The sequence below is a fragment of the Pristiophorus japonicus genome, chromosome 15 (assembly GCF_044704955.1).
Source record: "Pristiophorus japonicus isolate sPriJap1 chromosome 15, sPriJap1.hap1, whole genome shotgun sequence".
NCBI lineage: Eukaryota > Metazoa > Chordata > Chondrichthyes > Pristiophoridae > Pristiophorus > Pristiophorus japonicus.
Window position 1 is genome coordinate 133,862,952 of NC_091991.1, and position 22,205 is coordinate 133,885,156.

General features: G+C 47.0%; 1 protein-coding gene across 1 annotated transcript in view; it reads right to left on the minus strand.

Annotated features, from left to right (window-relative positions):
* Positions 1-22,205, minus strand: part of abcc1 (ATP binding cassette subfamily C member 1 (ABCC1 blood group)) — a 124,636-nt gene that overhangs the window by 50,532 nt on the left and 51,899 nt on the right. The window contains exons 12-15 of the mRNA XM_070901753.1: positions 21,853-22,056; positions 11,839-11,985; positions 11,196-11,283; positions 4,531-4,600 (exon numbers count right to left, since the gene is read on the minus strand). Coding sequence (XP_070757854.1) covers positions 4,531-4,600; positions 11,196-11,283; positions 11,839-11,985; positions 21,853-22,056 — 509 coding nt within the window. The remainder of the gene's footprint in view (positions 1-4,530; positions 4,601-11,195; positions 11,284-11,838; positions 11,986-21,852; positions 22,057-22,205) is intronic.

Consider the following 22,205-nt stretch of genomic DNA (forward strand, 5'->3'; position numbering starts at 1 on the left):
TTAGGTGTCAGCCGTGGCTCAGTGGATATCACTCTCGCCCGAGTCAGGTGGTCATGGGCTCAAGTCCCACTTGAGGGATTTGAGCACATAAATCTAGAATGACTCTCCAGTGCAGTACTGAGGGAACGCTGTATTATTGGAGGTGCCGTCTTTCAGATGAGACGTTAAACAGAGGCCCCGTCTGCCCTCTCAAATGGATGTAAAGATCCCGTGGCACTATTTCGAAGAAGAGCAGGGAGTCCTGGCCAATATTTATCCCTCAATCAACATAACAAAAACAGATTATCTGGTCATTAACACATTGCCGTTTGTGGGAGCTTGCTTGTGCGCAAATTGGCTGCCGCATTTCCCACATTACAACAGTGACTACACTCCAAAAGTATTTCATTGGCTGTAAAGTCTTTCTTTTTTTCATTTTAATAGTTTTCCTGTATTATTTTAAATTATTTTGCCAGAGTAGGACAAGGGGACACAGGTTCAGACTAGAAAAAAAAATCTGATATCACTAAGTTCTTCCTCATACACAAAGAGTGATCAACACATGGAATGGATTTCCAAATCAAGTAGCAGAGACAAACAAATGTGAATTAATTTCAGAAAGGATATGCTGCCATGAGGGAATTATAGGATCGTTCTCGATGGATGAATCAGGATGGCCTTCCTCATCCATAATTATCTTGTGCTCTGATGAATTTATCAGACTTTATTCCACATCTTCCATGGCACGAGGCCACAATTGGAAGAGTGCAGATATCTGGGGGGGGGGGGGGGGGGGGGTGCTGGAGAAGGCTGCAGAGATCGGGAGGGGCGAGGCCATGGAGGGATTTGAAACAAGGATGAGAACTTTAAAATTGAGGTGTTGTTTAATCAGGAGCCAATGTAGGTCAGCGAGCAGAGGCGATGGGTGAATGAATGGCACTTGGTGCGAGTTAGGATACGGGCAGCAGAGTTTTGGATGACCTTAAGTTTATGGAAGGTGGAAGATGGGAGGCCGGCCAGGAGTGCGTTGGAATAGCCATATCTAGAGGTAACATAGGCATGGATGAGAGTTTCAGCAGCAAATGAGCTGAGGCAGGGGCGGAGTCAAGTGATGTGGAGGAGGAAATAGACAGTCTTAGTAGTGGGGCGCGGAAGTGGTCTGATGTTCATCTCGGGGTCAAATACGATACCAAAGTTGCGAACAGTCTGGTTCAGCCTCACCAACAGTTGACAGGGAGAGGCTAGGGAACAGAAACAATGACTTCGGTCTTCCCAATATTTAGTTGTAGTTCAGAAGATGGGTGGTCGGCAGTTTAGTAGGAATGGGATTGACAGAACACGAGGTTGGACTCAGACAAGATGAGCTCAAAGAGGGCAAGATGGGAGGTGATGCGAGATAGGAGAGAAACAAAGTTAGAATGGGGTGGGGAAGGGAACCTTGGAAGTTTGCCTTGGTGGACAAAAGGGAAGGATGGAATGTGGCAGTTGCAACTCAACGGATGGTCTCAATCTTAGTGACAAAAAAGAGCAATGTTCCCTTTAAGCTGCACGGCTCCTCTGCAGCTGGCTCACCGGCTTTTACATAGGAAAAAATGTGCATGCCTTAAAGTGGCCATTTCCTCTAAGCTGCCTGCCTGACCAGCGCAGCCCGGGACCGGCTTTTACAACGTGAAATTTCGCACATGCGTGAAACTTTGAATGGGCCACGCAGCCCGTTAAAGAGACCGTGCATCCAAATTTTAAATTAGGAGGAACATTGCCACACACCCAAAAACAAAATTGAAGGAAATATTGATCATGAGCTTCTCGCACTTGTTGGAGGAGAGGGTGGCGGAGAGCAGGAAAGAGAGGTTTAATGAGGCAGTTTGTACTGCAGAAAAGAAGCCACTTGTTATGTTTGTATTTTAGGATGATCCTGGTCTATTGAGCAGTTTTGATAGAGGAGAGCAGGTCTCAATAATGCTTGATGTAATTCAGCCAGATCTTGAGGTGAATTGCTGAACCGTTTGTGCACCAAATATATGTTCAAAGCCACACCCCTTGAGGGAGCAAAACTGGGAGCAATAGCGGCGCAACTACTCAGGTAGGAAAGAGTAAGGGCATCATAGATGGCAGTAAAGTGAGTGATTGAGAAGATTGACAGATGCAGAAATGTTGTGACGAATGGAGGACCAAAGACTAGACAATTTGGAGTTTGAAAGTGAAGTTATAAGTGACCCGGTGGAAAAAATGTTCCAGGGACGGATGCAGGAGAAAGTGAGGTTGGAGCAGGGAAGAGATGCGAGTGATGAGGGATACAAGGAAATGATAAGAGATGGCCTTGTGTGATCTAGACTTCTGGAGTAGAGAGGCCACATGAGACGGCAAGGTCAAAGAGGTTACCATGAATATTGCTAGTTATTTTTGCAAACTGCAGAGAATATAGATTATGGTTTAGTATACCAAAACCATTAATATCCATCCATGGTTTGTTCCCGTCAAACAAAATGCTAATCCAGAGTCAGTGGTGTCATTTTCTCCAATATTATCACTGATGGCTGGCTGGCTAAAATGTTAGTTTCCAGCAATCACAGATGATTCAAAGTGATTAATATAAGCACCTAATGTAATTGGGAACTTGTGAATGGCTGATCAATGAATATAATTGAGGTATAGTTTTTAAAATGTCCTTTTTGTTTTAGTAAATCTCCAATGGTGTTTGAATTGTATATCTGAGGCTGACCTTTTCCCCAATCAGCAGTTAGTCTGAAGCCAAAGGTACTGTAAAATCAAAGACTCCGTGATAGCTTAACATTGTCTAAGAAGTCAGCAGTGACACTTCAAAGATCACTTAAGGGTTAAATGCAGTAGAAGCAACTTTGTTTGTTTGGCTTTGAGGAAAATAGTAAAGTACATAATTACAGTAAATATACTGTTCGTGCCAAGTATTGTTCATTTACAAGCACAACGTTAATTACATTCGTCTTGGTTTTTAACCTAAGCCATTATCTGATAAGATATTCCGTGTTTTGATTTAGAGAAGGTCACGCAGCAGCACACATTAGTCTAATAAGCTGGAGTACAATGGCAAAGGTTCTCCGATAGATCCCTGGGTCTTGCTACGTTTACTGCAACATTGGACAGGTAAAAGCAGACAAGAGGGCACAAAGTCCACTCGACAAGAGTGATTGGTGATGTCAGATTCATGGACATTCTCTGTCCTTTATTCCATATTAACTTAGATCATCTGGGAAAACTAAGGAAGGTAGACATGAATGGACTATATTACAAACAGCAACTAAGAAATACATATGTACCTGGTCCATTTTAGGAATAGCAGGACTTTGTACAGATTAAAAAAATGTAATTACATTTCAGACACCACTCAGAAAGCAATAGTAGCAGTGATTTAAAAAGACATGAAAGCCATTTTTGCTTTTACCAGACATCACCATCATAGGCAGTCCCTCGGAATCACGGAAGACTTGCTTCCACTCCCAAAGTGAGTTCTTTGGTGGCTGAACAGTCCAATACAAGAGCCATAGACCCTGCGACAGGTGGGACAGACATTCGTCGAGGGAAGGGGTGAGTGGGGCTGGTTTGCCGTGCGCTCCTTCCGTTGCCTGCGCTTGACCTCTTCGCGCTCTCGGCGTTGAGACTCGAAGAGCTCAACACCCTCCCGGATGCACTTTCTCCACCTTGGGTGGTCTTCGGGCAGGGTCTCCCAGGTGTCAGTAGCGATGTCACACTTTACCAGGGAGGCTTTGAGGGTGTTCTTGTAACGCTTCCGCTGCCCACCTTTGGCTCGTTTACCATGAATGAGCTCCGCATAAAGCATTTGCTCAGGGAGTCTCGTATCTGGCATGCGAACTGTGTGGCCTGCCCAGTGAAGCTGATCGAATGTGGTCATTGCTTCAATACTGGGGATATTAGCCTGGACGAGGACACTGATGTTGGTGCGCCTGTCCTCCCAGGGGATTTGCAGGATCTTGCGGAGACATCGTTGGTGATATATCTCCAGCGACTTGAGGTGCTTTCTATACATCGTCCATGCCCCAAATCCACACAGGAGGGCGGGTATTACTACAGCCCTGAAGACCATGAACTTGGTGATAGATTTGAGGGCCTGGTCTTCAAACACTCTGTTCCCGAGTCTCAACGCCGAGAGCGTGAAGAGGTCAAGCGCAGGCAGCGAAAGGAGCATGCGGCAAACCAGCCCCACCCACCCCTTCCCTCGACGAATGTCTGTCACACCTGTAACAAGGTCTGTGGCTCTTGTATTGGACTGTTCAGCCACCAAAGAACTCACTTTGGGAGTGGAAGCAAGTCTTCCTCGATTCCGAGGAACTGCCTATGATGATGATGTCTGGTAAAAGAAAATGAGAAGAAGGTTGGAGCGATGACGCAGCCCTGTTTGACCAGACAACAGGGTGGACAACATGGGGCAGTAATGTAAAGTACTATACTTACTCTCTTTTCAAATCTGCCGTCATCAGCCTCTTCAAAAGAAAAACTCCCTCAACCCCTCTATCCTTGCAAACTACTATATATTAAAATATCAAAGCTCCTTACTTTTTAAGGCATGGGGGATCTTCTTTGGACCAACTGAAAGTTCCGTTCGTCACGATGATACTGTTCAATGCTAATTAATGAGAAAAATATAATTTAACTTTCATGCAACAAAATGACATTCTTCTATTATTAAAAACTTTGTAAACTACACAGCCCATAAGGATCGCTGATTTGGTCCTTGGCGGTTTCTGTGCCAGCTGATCTTAACCAGGACGTTATGGAGGTATTAAGATTGGCCTACTGTCCATGAACTAGGGAATGGGGGGGGAATAGCCAGCCTGTTTAGAATCAAAATGATTCTCATCAAACTTTTCACCATGCAGCAAATAAATTCTTGGGAAGGTAGCCTCAAATGAATTGAAACAAGAAGGGTAGCCCGTCCGAAATCTGGAAACCTCGGGACCGAGGCTATTCCGGATTTCAGGCATTCCGAATTTTGGAACGTCTTTCTGTAGTCCTTCACAATGTCTTTCTGTAGTTCTTTGCTGCTCTCCCTCTCGTGTTTTTGTTAATCCAGAGTTTCCTGTATCTGTTTGCAGCTAGTCTGATCTACTGTACTGTTTTGCCTTGCAGAAACGGATTGAACAGCCTATTACTTTTCGGCAATAACCATCCACAGTAGATTTTAAGATGTTTGCAAAACAAAATTCACAAAGCAAGATTGGAATTGCATCCAAATCTTGGACCTCCAATTCCTAATTTCCCCAAATCAAAAGGTTTCACTTGGACTTGCTGTGTTGGTACTGGACGACTGTTTTGTTGTGCCGTTTCCGGAGTTTCGCCGGGGACTTGCGCTAGCGGTTTTAGGCGGACCACCAGCGTGCAAGGCTGGGGCTGTCGCGGTCGCCATGCTTTGGAGTTTTGGCGCGCCCATGTTCTGGCCAAGGGAAGACGCCTGGGGTGGCCCTGCATTGCGGACCCAGGAGCAGCGGTGCCTGTGGGTGTGAAGATCTGCAAGAAGAGTGGGTTGGAGTTTTTGTATTTTGATTTGAGTGTTTTGTGAATTTAGTTTTTTTGGAATTCCCCAGGGTCCGCAGCGGTAATCGGTTTGGCAGGTGACAGCCCCGCCACAGGTCGGCCCCGTGTCCGGATTCCAGAACATTCCGAATTTCAGAACTCCAGATTTCGGACGCTGAACCTGTACTGCACTTCAAGAGCAGTTAATTAGCTGAAGCAATTTGGGATATATTGGCAAATTCTTTTTTTTTAATTAATCTTTTGATAAACAGCAAAAATCATCCCTGATCACTAATCTCCCCCCCTCCCCCAAGAGTTATTTTTGCACACAATTCCAGTCAAGAGGGCCGCTCCATGGATCTTGATGACTGAGGGGCAGTGCTGTGTGGTGAGGACAGGCTGGTGGAGGACCTTTGTTTACTGTAAGGCCCATGCTTTTGTACACCTCAGTAAACACGTCGCCTATGTCCTGGAGTGCAGCCTCTGTATGTGCGCAGACGCAGGCATCGTCCGCGTACTGTTGCTCGACGACAGAGGTTGGGGTGGTCTTGGATCTGGCCTTGAGACGGCGCAGGTTGAACAGGTTCCCACTGGCGCTGCAGTTTAGTTTCACACCAGCGGGGAGCTTGTTGACTGTGAGGTGGAGCATGGTAGCGAGAAAGATTGAGTAGATGCTTGGGACGATTACGAAGTCCTGTTTGACCCCAGTCCAGACGTGGATTGGGTCTGTGATTGATCCGTTGGTAAGGATCACGGCCTGCATGTCGTCAGGGAGCAGGCGGAGGATGGTGACAAACTTTTGGGTGCATTCGAAACGGAGGAGGACGCTCCATAGACCCTCGAGGTTGACAGTGTCAAAGGCCTTTGCATGGTTGAAGCCCATGTATAAGGGCTGGCGCTGTTCCCTGCAGCTGTCGCGCTGCGAAAATCATGTCCGTTGTGACCCATAGGGGACGAAATCTGCACTGTGATTCCCGAAGGAGCTCCTCGGCCACGGGAAGAAGACGGTTGAGGAGGACTCTAGCAATGACTTTCCCCGTGGCTGATAGCAGGGAGATTCATAAGAACATCAGAACATAAGAATTAGGAACAGGAGTAGGCCATCTAGCCCCTCGAGCCTGCTCCGCCATTCAATAAGATCATGGCTGAACTGGTCGTGGACTCAGCTCCACTTACCCGCCCTCTCCCCGTAACCCTTAATTCCCTTATTGCTTAAAAATCTATCTATCTTTGACTTGAAAACATTCAATCAGCTCGCCTCAACTGCTTCCTTGGGCAGAGAATTCCACAGATTCACAACCCTCTGGAAGAAGAAATTTTTTCTCAACTCGGTTTTAAATTGGCTCCTCCGTATTTTGAGGCTGTGCCCCCTAGTTCCAGTCTCCCCTACCAATGGAAACAACCTCTCTGCCTCTATCTTGTCTATCCCTTTCATGATTTTAAATGTTTCTATAAGATCACCCCTCATCCTTCTGAACTTCAAGGAGTAAAGACCCAGTCTACTCAATCTATCATCATAAGGTAACCCCCTCATTTTTGGAATCAGCCTAGTGAATCGTCTCTGTACCCCTTCCAAAGCTAGTATATCCTTCCTTAAGTAAGGTGACCAAAATTGCACGCAGTACTCCAGGTGCGGCCTTACCAATACCTTATACAGTTGCAGCAAGACCTCCCTGCTTTTGTACTCCATCCCTCTCGCAATGAAGGCCAACATTCCATTCGCCTTCCTGATTACCTGCTGCACCTGCAAACTAACCTTTTGGGATTCATGCACAAAGGACCCCAGGTCTCTCTGCACCACAGCATGTTGTAATTTCTCTCCATTCAAATAATATTCCCTTTTACTGTTTTTTTCCCCCAAGGTGGATGACCTCACACTTTCCGACATTGTATTCCATCTGCCAAACCTTAGCCCATTCGCTTAACCTATCTAAATCTCCTTGCAGCCTCTGAGTCCTCTACACAACCCACTTTCCCACTAATCTTAGTGTCATCTGCAAATTTTGTTGCACTACACTCTGTCCCCTCTTCGAGGTCATCTATGTATATTGTAAACAGTTGTGGTCCCAGCACTGATCCCTGTGGCACACCACTAACCACTGATTTCCAACCGGAAAAGGACCCATTTATCCCGACTCTCTGCTTTCTGTTCGCCAGCCAATTCTCTATCCATGCTAATACATTTCCTCTGACTCCGCGTACCTTTATCTTCTGCAGTAACCATTTGTGTGGCACCTTATCGAATACCTTTTGGAAATCTAAATCCACCACATCCATCGGTACACCTCTATCCACCATGCTCGTTATATCCTCAAAGAATTCCAGTAAGTTAGTTAAACATGATTTCCCTTTCATGAATCCATGCTGCGTCTGCTTGATTGCACTATTCCTATCTAGATGGTAGATTATAACGAATGCATCTGCTATAACTTCCGCCATCTCTTTTAATACCCTGGGATGCATTTCATCAGGACCAGGGAACTTGTCTACCTTCAGTCCCATTAACCTGTCCAGCACTACCCCCCTAGTGATAGTGATTGTCTCAAGGTCCTCCCTTCCCACATTCCTGTGGCCTGCAAATTTTGGCATGGTTTTTGTGTCTTCCACTGTGAAGACGGAAGCAAAATAATTGTTTAAAGTCTCAGCCATTTCCACATTTCCCATTATTAAATCTCCCTTCTCATCTTCTAAGGGACCAACATTTACTTTAGTCACTCTTTTCCGTTTTATATATCGGTAAAAGCTTTTACTATCTGTTTTTATGTTTTGCGCAAGTTTACCTTCGTAATCTATCTTCCCTTTCTTTATTGCTTTTTTAGTCATTCTTTGCTGTTGCTTAAAATTTTCTCTATCCTCCAGCTTCCCACTAACCTTGGCCACCTTATACGCATTGGTCTTTGATTCGATACTTTCCTTTATTTCCTTGGTTATCCACGGCTGGTTATCCCTTCTCTTGCCGCCCTTCTTTTTCACTGGAATATATTTTTGTTGCGCACTATGAAAGAGCTCCTTAAAAGTCCTCCACTGTTTCTCAATTGTGCCACCGTTTAGTCCTCGTTTCCAGTCTACTTTAGCCAACTCTGCCCTCATCCCACTGTGGTCCCCTTTGTTTAAGCATAGTACGCTCGTTTCAGACACAACTTCCTCATCCTCAACCTGTATTACAAATTCAACCATATTGTGATCACTAATTCCGAGAGGATCTTTTACGAGGAGATCGTTTATTTTTCCTGTCTCATTACACAGGACCAGATCTAAGATGGCTTGCTCCCTTGTAGGTCCTGTTACATACTGTTCTAAGAAACAATCCCGTATGCATTCTATGAATTCCTCCTCCAGGCTATCCCGTGCGATTTGATCAATCGATATGTAGGTTAAAATCCCCCATGATTACTGCCGTTTCTTTTTCACATGCCTCCATTATTCCCTTGATTATTGCCCGCCCCACCGTGAAGTTATTATTTGGGGGCCCATAAACTACGCCGACCAGTGACTTTTTCCCCTTACTATCTCTAATCTCCACCCACAATGATTCAACATTTTGTTCATTGGCGTCAATATCATCCCTCACAACTGCCCTGATATCATCTTTTATTAACAGAGCTACCCCACCTCCTTTCCCTTCTTGCCTATCTTTCTGAATCGTCAGACACCCCTGTATGTTTAATTCCCAGTCTTGGCCACCTTGCAACCATGTTTCTGTAATGGCCACCAAATCATACCCATTTGTAATGATTTGTGCCGTCAACTCATTTACTTTATTTCGAATGCTGCGTGCATTTAGGTAGAGTGTTTTCATCCTAGTTTTTAAACCATGATTTTTAGTTTTGACCCCTCCTGCAGCCCTTTTATATTCAGTGGCCTTTTTTGTTTCTTGCCTTTGGTTTCTCTGCCCTCCACTTTTACTCATCTCTTTTCTGTCTTTTGTTTTTGTCTCCTTTTTGTTTCCCTCTGTCTCCCTGTATTGGTTCCCATCCCCCTGCCATATTAGTTTAACTCCTCACCAACAGCACTAGCAAACACTCCTCCTAGGACATTGGTTCCAGTCCTGGCCAAGTGCAGACCGTCCGGTTTGTACTGGTCCCACCTCCCCCAGAACCTGTTCCAATGTCCCACGAATTTGAATCCCTCCCTGCTGCACCACTGCTCAAGCCACGTATTCATCTGTGCTATCCTGCGATTCCTACTCTGACTAGCACGTGGCACTGGTAGCAATCCCGAGATTACTACTTTTGAGGTCCTACTTTTTAATTTAGCTCCTAGCTCCTTAAATTCGTCTCGTAGGACCTCATCCCTTTTTTTTAACCTATGTCATTGGTACCAATGTGCACCACGACAACTGGTTGTTCTCCCTCACTTTTTAGAATGTCCTGCACTCGCTCGGAGACATCCTTGACCCTTGCACCAGGGAGGCAACATACCATCCTGGAGTCTCGATTGCGGCCGCAGAAACGCCTATCTATTCCCCTTATGATTGAATCCCCTATCACTATCGCTCTCCCATTCCTCTGTAGTTACCGCAGTCAGGCTTGTCCCCTTTTTTAAAGATGGTCACGATTACTGCATCTCTGAGATCTCCCAGCATGCTCTCCTCCCTCCAGATGAGGTCGTGTATTCGCGCCAGCAGTGCCTCTCCGCTATACTTCAATGCCTCAGCAGGGATTCCCTCCACACCCATAACCTTGTTGCTTTTAAGCTGTCTTATGGCTTTTTCTACCTCATGCAGTGTTGGGGTCTCACTGAGGTGGTGGCGGGTAGCATGCTGTGGGATGGAGTCGAGAACACGCAAATCAAAGGCAGAGTCCCAATTGAGGAGATCTTCGAAGTGCTCCTAACTGCCTCGGTGTCCTTGAGTGTTTCCCCGTTCTTGGCCAGCAGTGGGGTGGGGCCTTGGACGTTTGGCCCGTAGGTGGCCTTGACTGCGATGAAGAATCCTCGCACATCATGGTTGTCGGCCAGCTGCTGTATCTCCTGTACTTTCTCCATCTACCATCTGTTTTTTTAGGTCCCAGGTTTTTTGTTGGAACTCAGCCTTGAGCCGTCTGTAATGCTGCTTTGCTGCTCCCGTGTTGGGTTGTTGTTTAAGGCTCAGAAATGCCCTGCGCTTGCGATCTATTAGCTCTTGGATCTCCTGATCATTATCAAACCAGTCCTGGTGTTTCCTGGTTGAGTAACCGAGTGTCTCTTTGCAGGCACTGGTTATGGAGGCCTGGAGGGCAGACCAAGCGCTGGGGCATTCTGCGTATCGGGGTCGTCAAAGCACACCAGGTTAGCTGTGAGGCGCTGGCTGTATCGGGCTCTCTTAGCCAGGTCCTTAAGTGCTCCGGCATTGAGTTTTTTGCAGCACTGCTTCTGCTTCCCCCTCCGCTTTGGGGCTATGTTGATGTCGATGATGGATCGGATATGGCGGTGTTCCATCCAGCAGTCGTCGGCTCCTGTCATGTCGCGGGTGATGCGCACATCCTTGCGATCCCTAGCTTGGACGATGACATAGTCGAGCAGGTGCTAGTGCTAGTGCTTGGAGCGAGGGTGTTGCCACGATGCCTTGTATTTGTCCCTCTGGCGGAACAAGGTATTGGTGATGACAAGTTTGTGCTCTAGACATGCTCCAAACAAGGAACAAGTGGAAAACATGAATAAATACAGTACATGATGTTAAACAGAGCTCCACAATTAACTGTTTATTCAGGCAAAGTTCTTCTACTTACAGGCTCGAATGAAAGTTCTGTCCACAGTGTCTAAATCCAGTTGCTCATGGGAGAGGAACATACGCAGGCGCTTCAAGGAAACACTTGCCTGAAGACAAAATGAAATTAAACAGATTCTGTGTGTAGCAAATTTAGCTTACTTTGAAACAAAGCTTACTAAGATAACAGTATGATTTAATGCAGCTTATCTATGTTTTAGCCCAAGCCAACAGGATAACAGAGAAGTTTGGAGTTTTACCTTGTCTCTCAAACTGCTGGCCAACTGTCTCTTGAGTGAAAAATGGCGCCCAGCAGTGGAAAGTCTGATGGGCACCTTGGACACCCATTTGCCTGCCGAATTCAATTGTAAATTGGATTGTATGGCAGTTATAGGACCACAATTGCAATTTTAATGTAGAAATGGGTAGAACACATGCATGCTAGTCTCAGTTGTACTGGGCATTGAGCAACAAAGCCAGCGGTCCTTAAAGGACTGCTTGAAGCTGCTCAGGAAAAGTTACATTTTTGGTTTTGTCTAATTTTTGCAGGACTAGGAGAATCATTCACAAAAACCTTCTGGCCACTGCCGGACCGCTCTCAGCCTACCTTATCGGTACATCATTACTATAAATACATGTTTGTATCAGTATGAGTATTTACTTACTTGCACTATACTACTAATGACCATTGGGAGCATGTTGAGTGGGAATCTGAGAATGTTAAAAAGTGCCAAAGAAACAAATGCTTTCTGAGCATCCAACACGTTCTTCTCATCTATAAGTACAAACACTGCAAACGAAGATAAAGCAACCTATTCAAAATGAAAGGGAAACAAATTGTAAAAATTAATTTTTTTTTAATCTGTAGATGTGGCGGTATTGCAAAGAAATAGAATAAGCTTCATTTATAATGGAAACAACTTATTGAGAAACCTTGGGTATAAATTAATGTAGCTTGCATGATATCCACTATTGTTCATTTGATACTATGTATCTTCATGATCAACATACTATCATACTCATGGGGGTCATAATATATCTTACATTGGTTGCCATCTTCCAAAATTCCACAGATTCTAGAACGGTTCCCGCGGATTGGAATGTAGTAAATGTAACCCTGCTATTTAAGAAAGGAAGGAGAAAGAAATCAGGGAACTACAGACCAGTTAGCCTGACATCAGTAGTAGGGAAAAGGCTGGAATCTAGTATTATGGACGTAGTGACGGGGCACCTGGAAAATAATAATAGGTTTGGGCAGAGTCAGCACTGATTTGTGATGGGGAGATCATGTTTGACAAATCTGTTAAGAGTTTTTTGAGGTTGTAACCAGCAGAATAGATAAAGGGGAACCAGTGGATAGGGTGTATTTGGATTCTCAGAAGGCATTCGATAAGGTGCCACACAAGATATTATGAAACACAATTAGGGCTCATGGGATTGGGGTAATATACTACCATTGATTGAGGATTGGTTAATGGACAGAAAACAGAGAATAGGGATAAACAAGTCATTTTCGGGTTGGCAGACTGTAACTAGTGGGGTACTGCAAGAATCAGGCCTTGAGCTATTCACAATCTATATCAATGATTTGGATGAGGGGACCAAATGTAACAGGTTGAGGTCTGAAATCCGGAGTTCCAAAATTCGGAATGTTCCGGAATCCGGACTGATCCGTGGTGGGTTTGGCAGGAAGCCGGGAAGTGTTCCGAAATCCAGACACCCCCGGCCCTCGGCAGCCCGACCTTTCCCCGACCCGACTTCACCCCGGCCCTTGGCAGCCCGACCTCGCCCTGGACCTCGCCGCAACTTCGCCCGCCCCAAGGCTGCCCGACCTCGCTCCAGCCTGACCTCGCCCCTGCCCTACTTCGCCCCGGCCCTCAGCGGCCTGACCTCGCCACCCCCCACCTCACCTCAGCGGACCGACCTCGCCCCCTTACCTCGGCTGCCCGACCCCACCTACCTCGGCCCAGGCAAAGACGTTGCAAAATCCGTAAATACCCGGAATCCGGAATGGCCTAGGTCCCGAGGTTTCCGGATTTCGGGCGCTCAACCTGTATATCCAAGTTTGCTGATGATACAAAGCTAGGTGGGAATGCAAGTTTTGAGGAGGATGCAAAGAGGCTTCAAGGGGATGCATACAGGCTAAGTGTGTGGGCAAGAATATGGCAAATAGAATATATTGTGGTGAAATGTGAAGTTATCCACTTTGGTAAGAAAAATAGGAAAGCAAGAGTTTTTTTTAAATGGAAATGTTGGTGTTCAAAAGGGACCTGGATGTCCTTGTACACAAATTACTGAATGTTAACATGCGGGTACAGCAAGCAATTAAGAAAGCAAATGGCGTGTTGGCTTTTATTACAAGAGGATTTGAGTATAAGAGTAAAGTTGTCTTACTACAATTATATTGGGCCTTGGTGAGACCACACCTGGAATAGTGTGTATCGTTTTAGTCTCCTTACCGAAGGGAAGGATATACTTGCCAGAGAGGGCTGATTCCAGGGATTGGTGGGGGGGGGGGGGGGGGGGGGGGTTGTCCTATGAGGAGAGAGCTAGGCCTATATTCTCTAGAATTTAGAAGAATGAGAAGTGATCTCATTGAAACATACAAAATTCTTTCAGGGCTTGACAGGGTAGATGCAGGGAGCATGTTTCCCCTGGCTGGGGTGTCTAGAACCAGTGGACACAGTCTCAGAATAAGGGGTCGGCCATTTAAGACTGAGATGTGGAGAAATTTCTTCACAGAGGGTGGTGAATCTTTGGAATTCTCTATCCCAGAGGGCTGTGGATACTCAGTCGTTGAGTATAATGAGATCGATAGATTTTTGGATATTAAGGGAATCAAGAGATATGGGGAAAGTGGAGTTGAGGTAGAAGATCAGCCAAGATCTTAATAGGAGCAGGAGCAGGTTCGAGGAGATGAATGGCCTACTCCTGCTCCTATTTCTTATGTTCTTAGCAGCATACTGTAACAATATCACCCATCAGACTCTATTACTAGATTGTGCCTGCCTGCAGTAGGATTCCATCTCTACTAAAGAAAATGAGTCACACTAAAATAAACTTTACAAAGAAACTATAATTTGACCTGGGAGCACCAAATGCAATCCTCATAGTCTGGCATTTTTAAAACGCAGCAGTATATTTCTCAGTCCCCACTACAGAGATGACAGCTCAGTGGCAATGGCTGAGTTACTTGGGAGGCAGAATACAAAACCCATGCAATGTGGAACTTCTGCAATATGGTTTGTATCCCTAGTGCAGTCCCACTTAGGCTAACACTAATAGCCTAACACTAATAGCCTTAACTGTGCTGATGTATGAATTGTGCAAATTTGCACACTGAAGCCTTTTCACATAGTCAGCAATAGACCCTTCAGAAAACATATGCTATGCATCATGACGTTACTGCCTCATTGCCTTAAATCGGCACTCACATAAGCGGTAAATTTTATAAGGTACATCCTAAATCTTGAACCATTATCTCCATAATAAAGATTTTACTATTGTTATTGCCATGTTATTGCTCAAACACAATTGACTACTTTACAGCTTAACTTAGAGATTTTCACGGATGAGTTCAAAAACGTAAAACAGTGCTCCAATAGCATTACTTGAGCTGTTCAATTTGAAGATTAACATTGACAATTTACTGCAACACACAAACCAGTTCCGACACAGGCTGATGTCTCACATTACAAAAATGGGAGATGTGATTGTCTAGAGTGCAATTGAAGAAGGAAATTTTGTAGCTTCTATTATTTTACAAAGACGGTTACCATGTTTAATGGGTGGGGGAGCTGGAATAGACTGAATAAGAAACTTCAGGCAATAAAGATGGAAATGCTGTTGGTCCAACAAACCATTTAACCAAATAAATTTTCGGTTTGTACAATCCTTTTTTACTTGGATATCAGGGAGTTTCAAAATTAAAATGATGGGTGTGACACAAAACAAAACAGTTACAGAAATGCAATGAAATATAAAGTTATGGGGACAATCACTTTTACTTCAAAAGACACCATTTCTGAAAACTTGCAGTCCACTAATAATTATAAACTTTGCAGCTCTTTCCATGGATTAGTGTGTAAATGCACCCTCCTCCTCTTCCTGCAGTATTGCTGTAAGCCACTGATCACTGTTCTGTGGCAAGTTAGCTAATCTCATTAGGGTAGCAGATTAAGTGTGCTACCATCATATACGCACCCCTATATGGTCAAAAGGGGAAGAGAAATTATTTTTTTTTAAATATGTATCTCCCATGATCTCCATGCAGTGCTGGAAAGTGCACCAATGTGGATGTGGAATGAGGACAACTTCAGGCCTGTCTGCGATATAGTGAACAAATAATTTTCTGATACTCACTGTCAAGGTACCCAAGAGCTGCTGGCACTCATGCTCAATAAGAGTCAGTACCCTCATGTGAAGAAGGGAGAAAAAAAAATTGGCAAACACTGCAGCTGAATCCACATGCAAAATATGCAGTCCAGAGAAATTCCTAGTAATGCCCCGACACAGGCAAATAGTTCCCAAGTCCCAGTTTTGTTCCTTACATAGTCAGTGAAGATACAGACCAGTCCTGTTTTGTGTGAATCTTGCTACATCTCTTCCAACTTATTGAACAGAACCCTACTATATAAACTACACTGGACAGCGATTAGTTGGTCTGGACCACATCAGTTTTTTTTAAGCTGAAAGCAACACACAAGGGTATACTGCTACAGAACTCTCTGAATTGTACCTTTATTCATCAACATATTCCCTTCAATAAACATGCTCTTAAAATAGGTCTAGAATTCTTTCCAGTCATAAATTCTTTTCCCAAGACAACACTTTACCAGTATAATATACTGCAGGCAGAAACATAATTCTGCTGTGCATACTTTAACCTAATGTAGACATAATAAAATCACATCAGCTTTTACACCGGGCTTCCCTTGTCAGCTCTAAGCTCCGATAAATGTATACAAATATTATCTAGTCCCTTGTTTCACCCCTTGCTGTTTTTTTCCTATACACATACAAGCCTGAAAAAACACGTTATAAGTCGTTTAAAACTCCTTCCTCATGGGCACGAGGGGGGGGGGGTTTAAAGTCTTGTTTTGAAAAAAAATCAGATATATTTCTCCATTCCATAGATGAATAGATTCATCTTAAGAGGATATGTCATTTAAATTATATTGTTTCAATAATGTTGCACAAAGTCAGATCAGAAAATGTGTGACACAGAAGCAGTTAACAAGCATAATTCAACATAATTCAACTTTTGCATTAATATTTTAGCGAAAAAGTCAAGACAGCCAAATGAAAAAGCTCCATGGTCAAAAAATATCAATTTGCCCCATGGCCCTACTACTCTCATACAACTGATATTTATGCACATACTATTAGATGTGTAGAGTAATAATTTTGGCTTCAAATGATCTACACTGCGTTTAACATTTATTAATAAAAATTCCTTCTTGTTTCAATACTCACCACTGTATCACATTTTTATACATTCAGTAAAAGCAGTGGTTTTATGACAGTAATTGAAGAGACCAGTGATACCTGGGAGTGAATTCCTAGGCTGTAATTAAAAGGGATTTAGATAGTCAGTGAAAACTGTTAGCAATGGTTAATCATCTAGGACTGCTATTGAATTCTCTTTAAATTAATTTATTTATGTTAACTATGTCCAGTAATTTTTCGATTGTAGCTGATCTCACCAGCAATTTAATTATCCCTTTGATAGGGACAGATCCTGTAACAATACCTTGTTATAGGTCCTGGGCATGAAGACAAGATGGCATTTTGTAGGTTATTCATCTTTAAACTTCACAGGGATGTAGGAGAGCCCTGACATTTATATGATGGTTAGGTGTCTGTAAAGCTGAAGATGGCAGGAAAGGGCTGTATTGGTCATACATATACAGCTTAGGGGTACGGTAACATAGTGGTTATGGGCCCCAAATTTCCCCAGGAGATGCTCTGTTTTTTTTTGGAGCAACTTGATTTTTCTGGAGTATCTTTTTAGTTGCAATTCTGGCCAGTTAATTTGCGCCAGTGTGAGTTAGTTAGGTGTTTTTTTAAGTTTAGTTTTTTTTCCAAAAGGGGGCATTACCAGCCACTTGCACCTGTTTTGGCCATTTAAGCAAGTTTAGCCAGCTAAAAGTTACTCCAAACTAACTTAGGCCAGCGTAAGTGGGCACTCTTGTGCATTCAGAAAAATCTTGCGATAACTGAAGAAATCAGCGCAGGCAGCCAGAGATGGGGGGGTGGAGGAATCTTGCAAAGCACTAAACACTTTCACAACAACATTAAAGTAGCATAAATACATTTAAAGAACCAATAATAAATGATCAATAAATCAAATTAAAAAAATTATTTAAAAAATTATTTTAAAAATCAATAAATAAAAAATTAAGTTTCTACTCGCCTACTGCAGCACCAGGAGCCCTCCAACAGCATGCTGGGACGGGCCTCCCCAGTGTGTCTCTGTTTCTGTCGGGGGGGCGGGGCGAGGAAGGGGGGGGCGGGGCGAGGAAGGGGGGGCGGGGCGAGGAAGGGGGGGGCGGGGCGAGGAAGGGGGGGCGGGGCGAGGAAGGGGGGGCGGGGCGAGGAAGGGGGGCGGGGCGAGGAAGGGGGGGCGGGGCGAGGAAGGGGGGCGGGGCGAGGAAGGGGGGGCGGGGCGAGGAAGGGGGGGCGGGGCGAGGAAGGGGGGGCGGGGCGAGGAAGGGGGCGGGGCGAGGAAGGGGGGGCGGGGCGAGGAAGGGGGGGCGGGGCGAGGAAGGGGGGGCGGGGCGAGGAAGGGGGGGCGGGGCGAGGAAGGGGGGGCGGGGCGAGGAAGGGGGGGCGGGGCGAGGAAGGGGGGGCGGGGCGAGGAAGGGGGGGCGGGGCGAGGAAGGGGGGGCGGGGCGAGGAAGGGGGGGCGGGGCGAGGAAGGGGGGGCGGGGCGAGGAAGGGGGGGCGGGGCGAGGAAGGGGGGCGGGGCGAGGAAGGGGGGCGGGGCGAGGAAGGGGGGGCGGGGCGAGGAAGGGGGGGCGGGGCGAGGAAGGGGGGGCGGGGCGAGGAAGGGGGGGCGGGGCGAGGAAGGGGGGGCGGGGCGAGGAAGGGGGGGCGGGGCGAGGAAGGGGGGGCGGGGCGAGGAAGGGGGGGCGGGGCGAGGAAGGGGGGGCGGGGCGAGGAAGGGGGGGCGGGGCGAGGAAGGGGGGGCGGGGCGAGGAAGGGGGGGCGGGGCGAGGAAGGGGGGGCGGGGCGAGGAAGGGGGGGCGGGGCGAGGAAGGGGGGCGGGGCGAGGAAGGGGGGGCGGGGCGAGGAAGGGGGGGCGGGGCGAGGAAGGGGGGGCGGGGCGAGGAAGGGGGGGCGGGGCGAGGAAGGGGGGGCGGGGCGAGGAAGGGGGGGCGGGGCGAGGAAGGGGGGGCGGGGCGAGGAAGGGGGGGCGGGGCGAGGAAGGGGGGGCGGGGCGAGGAAGGGGGGGCGGGGCGAGGAAGGGGGGGCGGGGCGAGGAAGGGGGGGCGGGGCGAGGAAGGGGGGGCGGGGCGAGGAAGGGGGGCGGGGCGAGGAAGGGGGGGCGGGGCGAGGAAGGGGGGGCGGGGCGAGGAAGGGGGGCGGGGCAAGGAAGGGGGGCGGGGCAAGGAAGGGGGGGCGGGGCAAGGAAGGGGGGGCGGGGCAAGGAAGGGGGGGCGGGGCAAGGAAGGGGGGGGGCAAGGAAGGGGGGGCAGGAGAGGAGGGGGAGGCTGAATGGGCCCGCTGCCGACACAGTTGCCTGGCAGGGCCGCCGAAGGCTTCGGGCGGGGCCAGCCCCCAACAAGATGCCGGGCGGGTGGGCCCCGCCGACGGCGTGGTGGGGGTGGGTGAGGGGAGATGGGAGAGAAGGGAGAACAGCTGAACAGGGCGGGGTGGGAGCTGAACAGGGGGCTGGGGTGGGGAGCTGAACAGGAGGGAGGGAGGCCAGAGTCCAATCTTCGCCCTGGGAGCCCATTCATCCAGGGATAGGTGCGGTGTGCTTCGGGCCCCTCCCACGCAGCCTCGTAGGCGAGGAGCTACTGCACTTGCGCACACACTCTAGCGTGCATGTGCAGAGGTCCCGGCACTGTTTTCAGCGCCGTGACCTGGCTCCGCCCCCGACGCCTTGTGCTACTCCACGCCGAGCACGAAGACATCCTGAAGAGCTCACAGAATCACTAGGTAAGTTTTCGGCGCCCTTTTTATTCCAGAAAATGATGTGCCGTTCATACAGAGGGCAGAAACTTGGGTCCTATCAAACTACCGGATTGTTGTAAATTATCACAGTATCTATTTAGGGAAGACTACCTGCCGTCTATATCTGGCCCATATGAGACTCCACCAATGTGACCTACTCTTAATTACCCTCTGAAATGGCCTAGCAAGCTACTCAGTAGTATCGATCTGTTCAAAAAAAACAAGAATAAAAAAACCGGACAGACTACCTGGCATCAACCGAGGCTCTGGATTTGGACACAACAATGGCACACCCAGCCCATCAAAGTCTTCCTCACCACTATCTGGGGACATGTGCCAAAATTGAGGGACTCACCCACTGGTGACAGGACAGACATGGGCAAAGAAACCTCCTGCCGATGACCTACCGCCTTCCTTAGCTGATGAATCAGTACTCCATGTTGAACACCACTTGGAAGCAACAAATACACTCTCGGTGGGGGGCATCAATGTCAATTACCAAAAATGGCTCAGTAGCACCACGACTGACCGAGCCCTTACAGACACAGACTGGGGCTGCAGCAGGTGCTGAGAGAAGCAACACTAGTGGAAAAACCTACTTGACCTAGTCATTACCAATTTGGCTCGTCACAGATGCATCTGTCCATGACAGTATTGGTAGGAGTGACCAGCGTATAGTCCTTGTAGAGACCAAGTCCTGTCATCACACGGAGGGCATCCTCCATTATGTTCTGGGCACTTTCACTATGTTAAATGGGATAAATTTAGAACAGACCTCGCAGCTCAAAACTGGGCATCCATGAGGCGCTGTGGGCCATTAACAGCAGCAGAATTAAACTCCACCACAATCAATAACCTCATGGCCAGGCATATTTCTCACTCTCGTATTACCGTCAAGCCAGGGGACCAACCCTGGTTCAATGAGCAGTGTAGAAGAGCATGCCAGGAGCAGCAGAGGCAGCATGCTGTAGTCAGAGCTAAGTGATCCCACAACCAACGGTTCAAATTCTGCAGACCCGCCACATCCAGTCGTGAATGGTGGACAATTAAACAACTAACAGAAGGAGGAGGCTCCAAGGATATCCTCATCCTCAATGATGGCAGAGCCCAGCAGGTGAGTGAAAAAAACAAGGCTGCAGCGTTTGACGATCTTCAGCCAGAAGTGCCAAGTAGATGATCTATCTTGACCGCCTCCCGAGGTGCCCACCAACACAGGTACCAGTCTTCAGCCAATTCGATTCACTCCACGTGATAACAAGAAACGGCTGAGCGTGCTGGATAATACAATGCAGTGTTTCGACAGTAGTGCTGAACATTTGTGCTCCAGAACCAAGCACGCCTCTAGCCAAGCTGTTCCAGTATAGCTACAACATTGGCATCTACCCGACAAAGTGGCAAATTACCCATGTATGTCCTGTCCACAAAAAGCTGGACAATTCTAATCCAGCCCATTACCACTTATCTGCCTCCTCTCGATCATCAGCAAAGTGATGGAAAGGGTCGGCGACAGTGCTCACCAATAACCTGCTCGCCAATGTTCAGTTTGGGTTCCGCCAGGACCACTCAGCTCCAGATTTCATTACAGCCTTGGTCCAAACATGGATTAAAGAGCTGAATTCTTGAGTTGACTGCCCTGGACATCAAGGCATCCTTTGACCGAGTGTGACATTAAGGAGCTATAGTGAATGGGATTTTTGGGTGGGGGGCTGGGGGGATAGAAGACTTTCCATTGGCTGGAGTCATACCCAGCACAAAGGAAGACAGATGTGGTAGCTGGAGGCCAATCATCTCATCCCCAGAACATCGTTGCAGGGGTTCCTCAGGGCAGGGTCCTAGGCCCAACCATCTTCAACTGCTTAATCAATGACCTTCCCTCCATCATAAGGTCAGAAGTGGGAATGTTCGCTGATGATTGTCGTGTTCAGTTGCATTCGAAATTTCTCAGATAATGAAGCGGTCCGTGCCTGCATGTAGCAAGTACTGGACAGCAATCAGGCTTGGGTTGATAAGTGGCAAGTAACATTCATGCGACGCAAGTATCAGGCAATGACCATCTCTCCAGCAAGAGAGAGTCGAACCACTGCCCCATGACATTCAACGGCATTACCATCATCAAATCCATCATCATCAATATCCTGGGGTCACCATTGACCAGAAAATTTAGCAGCAGCGGCGCTAACCGATAACGCCCCGGACCGCTGTGCCGGCGATGACGACGTCACCACCATGCGCAGCGATCTGTATATATACACACATACACACACACAGCTTTAATAATTTGTGGCTATTTTAAATTAAATTTTTAGGTGGTTTTTGTGCCAGTCATTACAGCTCAAGTCACTGATGCACAACAACAGTCATTAAATAGTATTAAGGTCTTGCAGCAGGAACAAAAAGCATATCCACATATTTCTAACTATTGTTTGGACTATGTTTCTCGCCCCCCCCCCCCGCCTCCCGCCCCAGTCCAAAGAATCCATAGATTGCATTTCCCTTACCAGAAATGGTGCACAGACCCACGTGAATGCTGACATTGCTGAGAGATAGGCAGCATTTTTGAGTACTTGGAGCTCCTTCTGCCGAATATCCAGCACCTTTTCCTTAAATGCCAGCTCCCAGGCATATAACTTTAATACTCTTATTCCATTTAGAATCTCATTCATCAGTTTGATACGGTTGTCTTTTTCTTTCATCTGTGTCACCTGAATTTAAAAAAAATAAAATTACATCTTTACAGATCAATCTTTGGAGCAATTTTTAAAATCTTACTCACTTCGTGCATAACATTGTTTTTAATAACTTACGGATTTATGTTACTCAAATATTCTTTGATGTTTGGCTGGCAATCTGG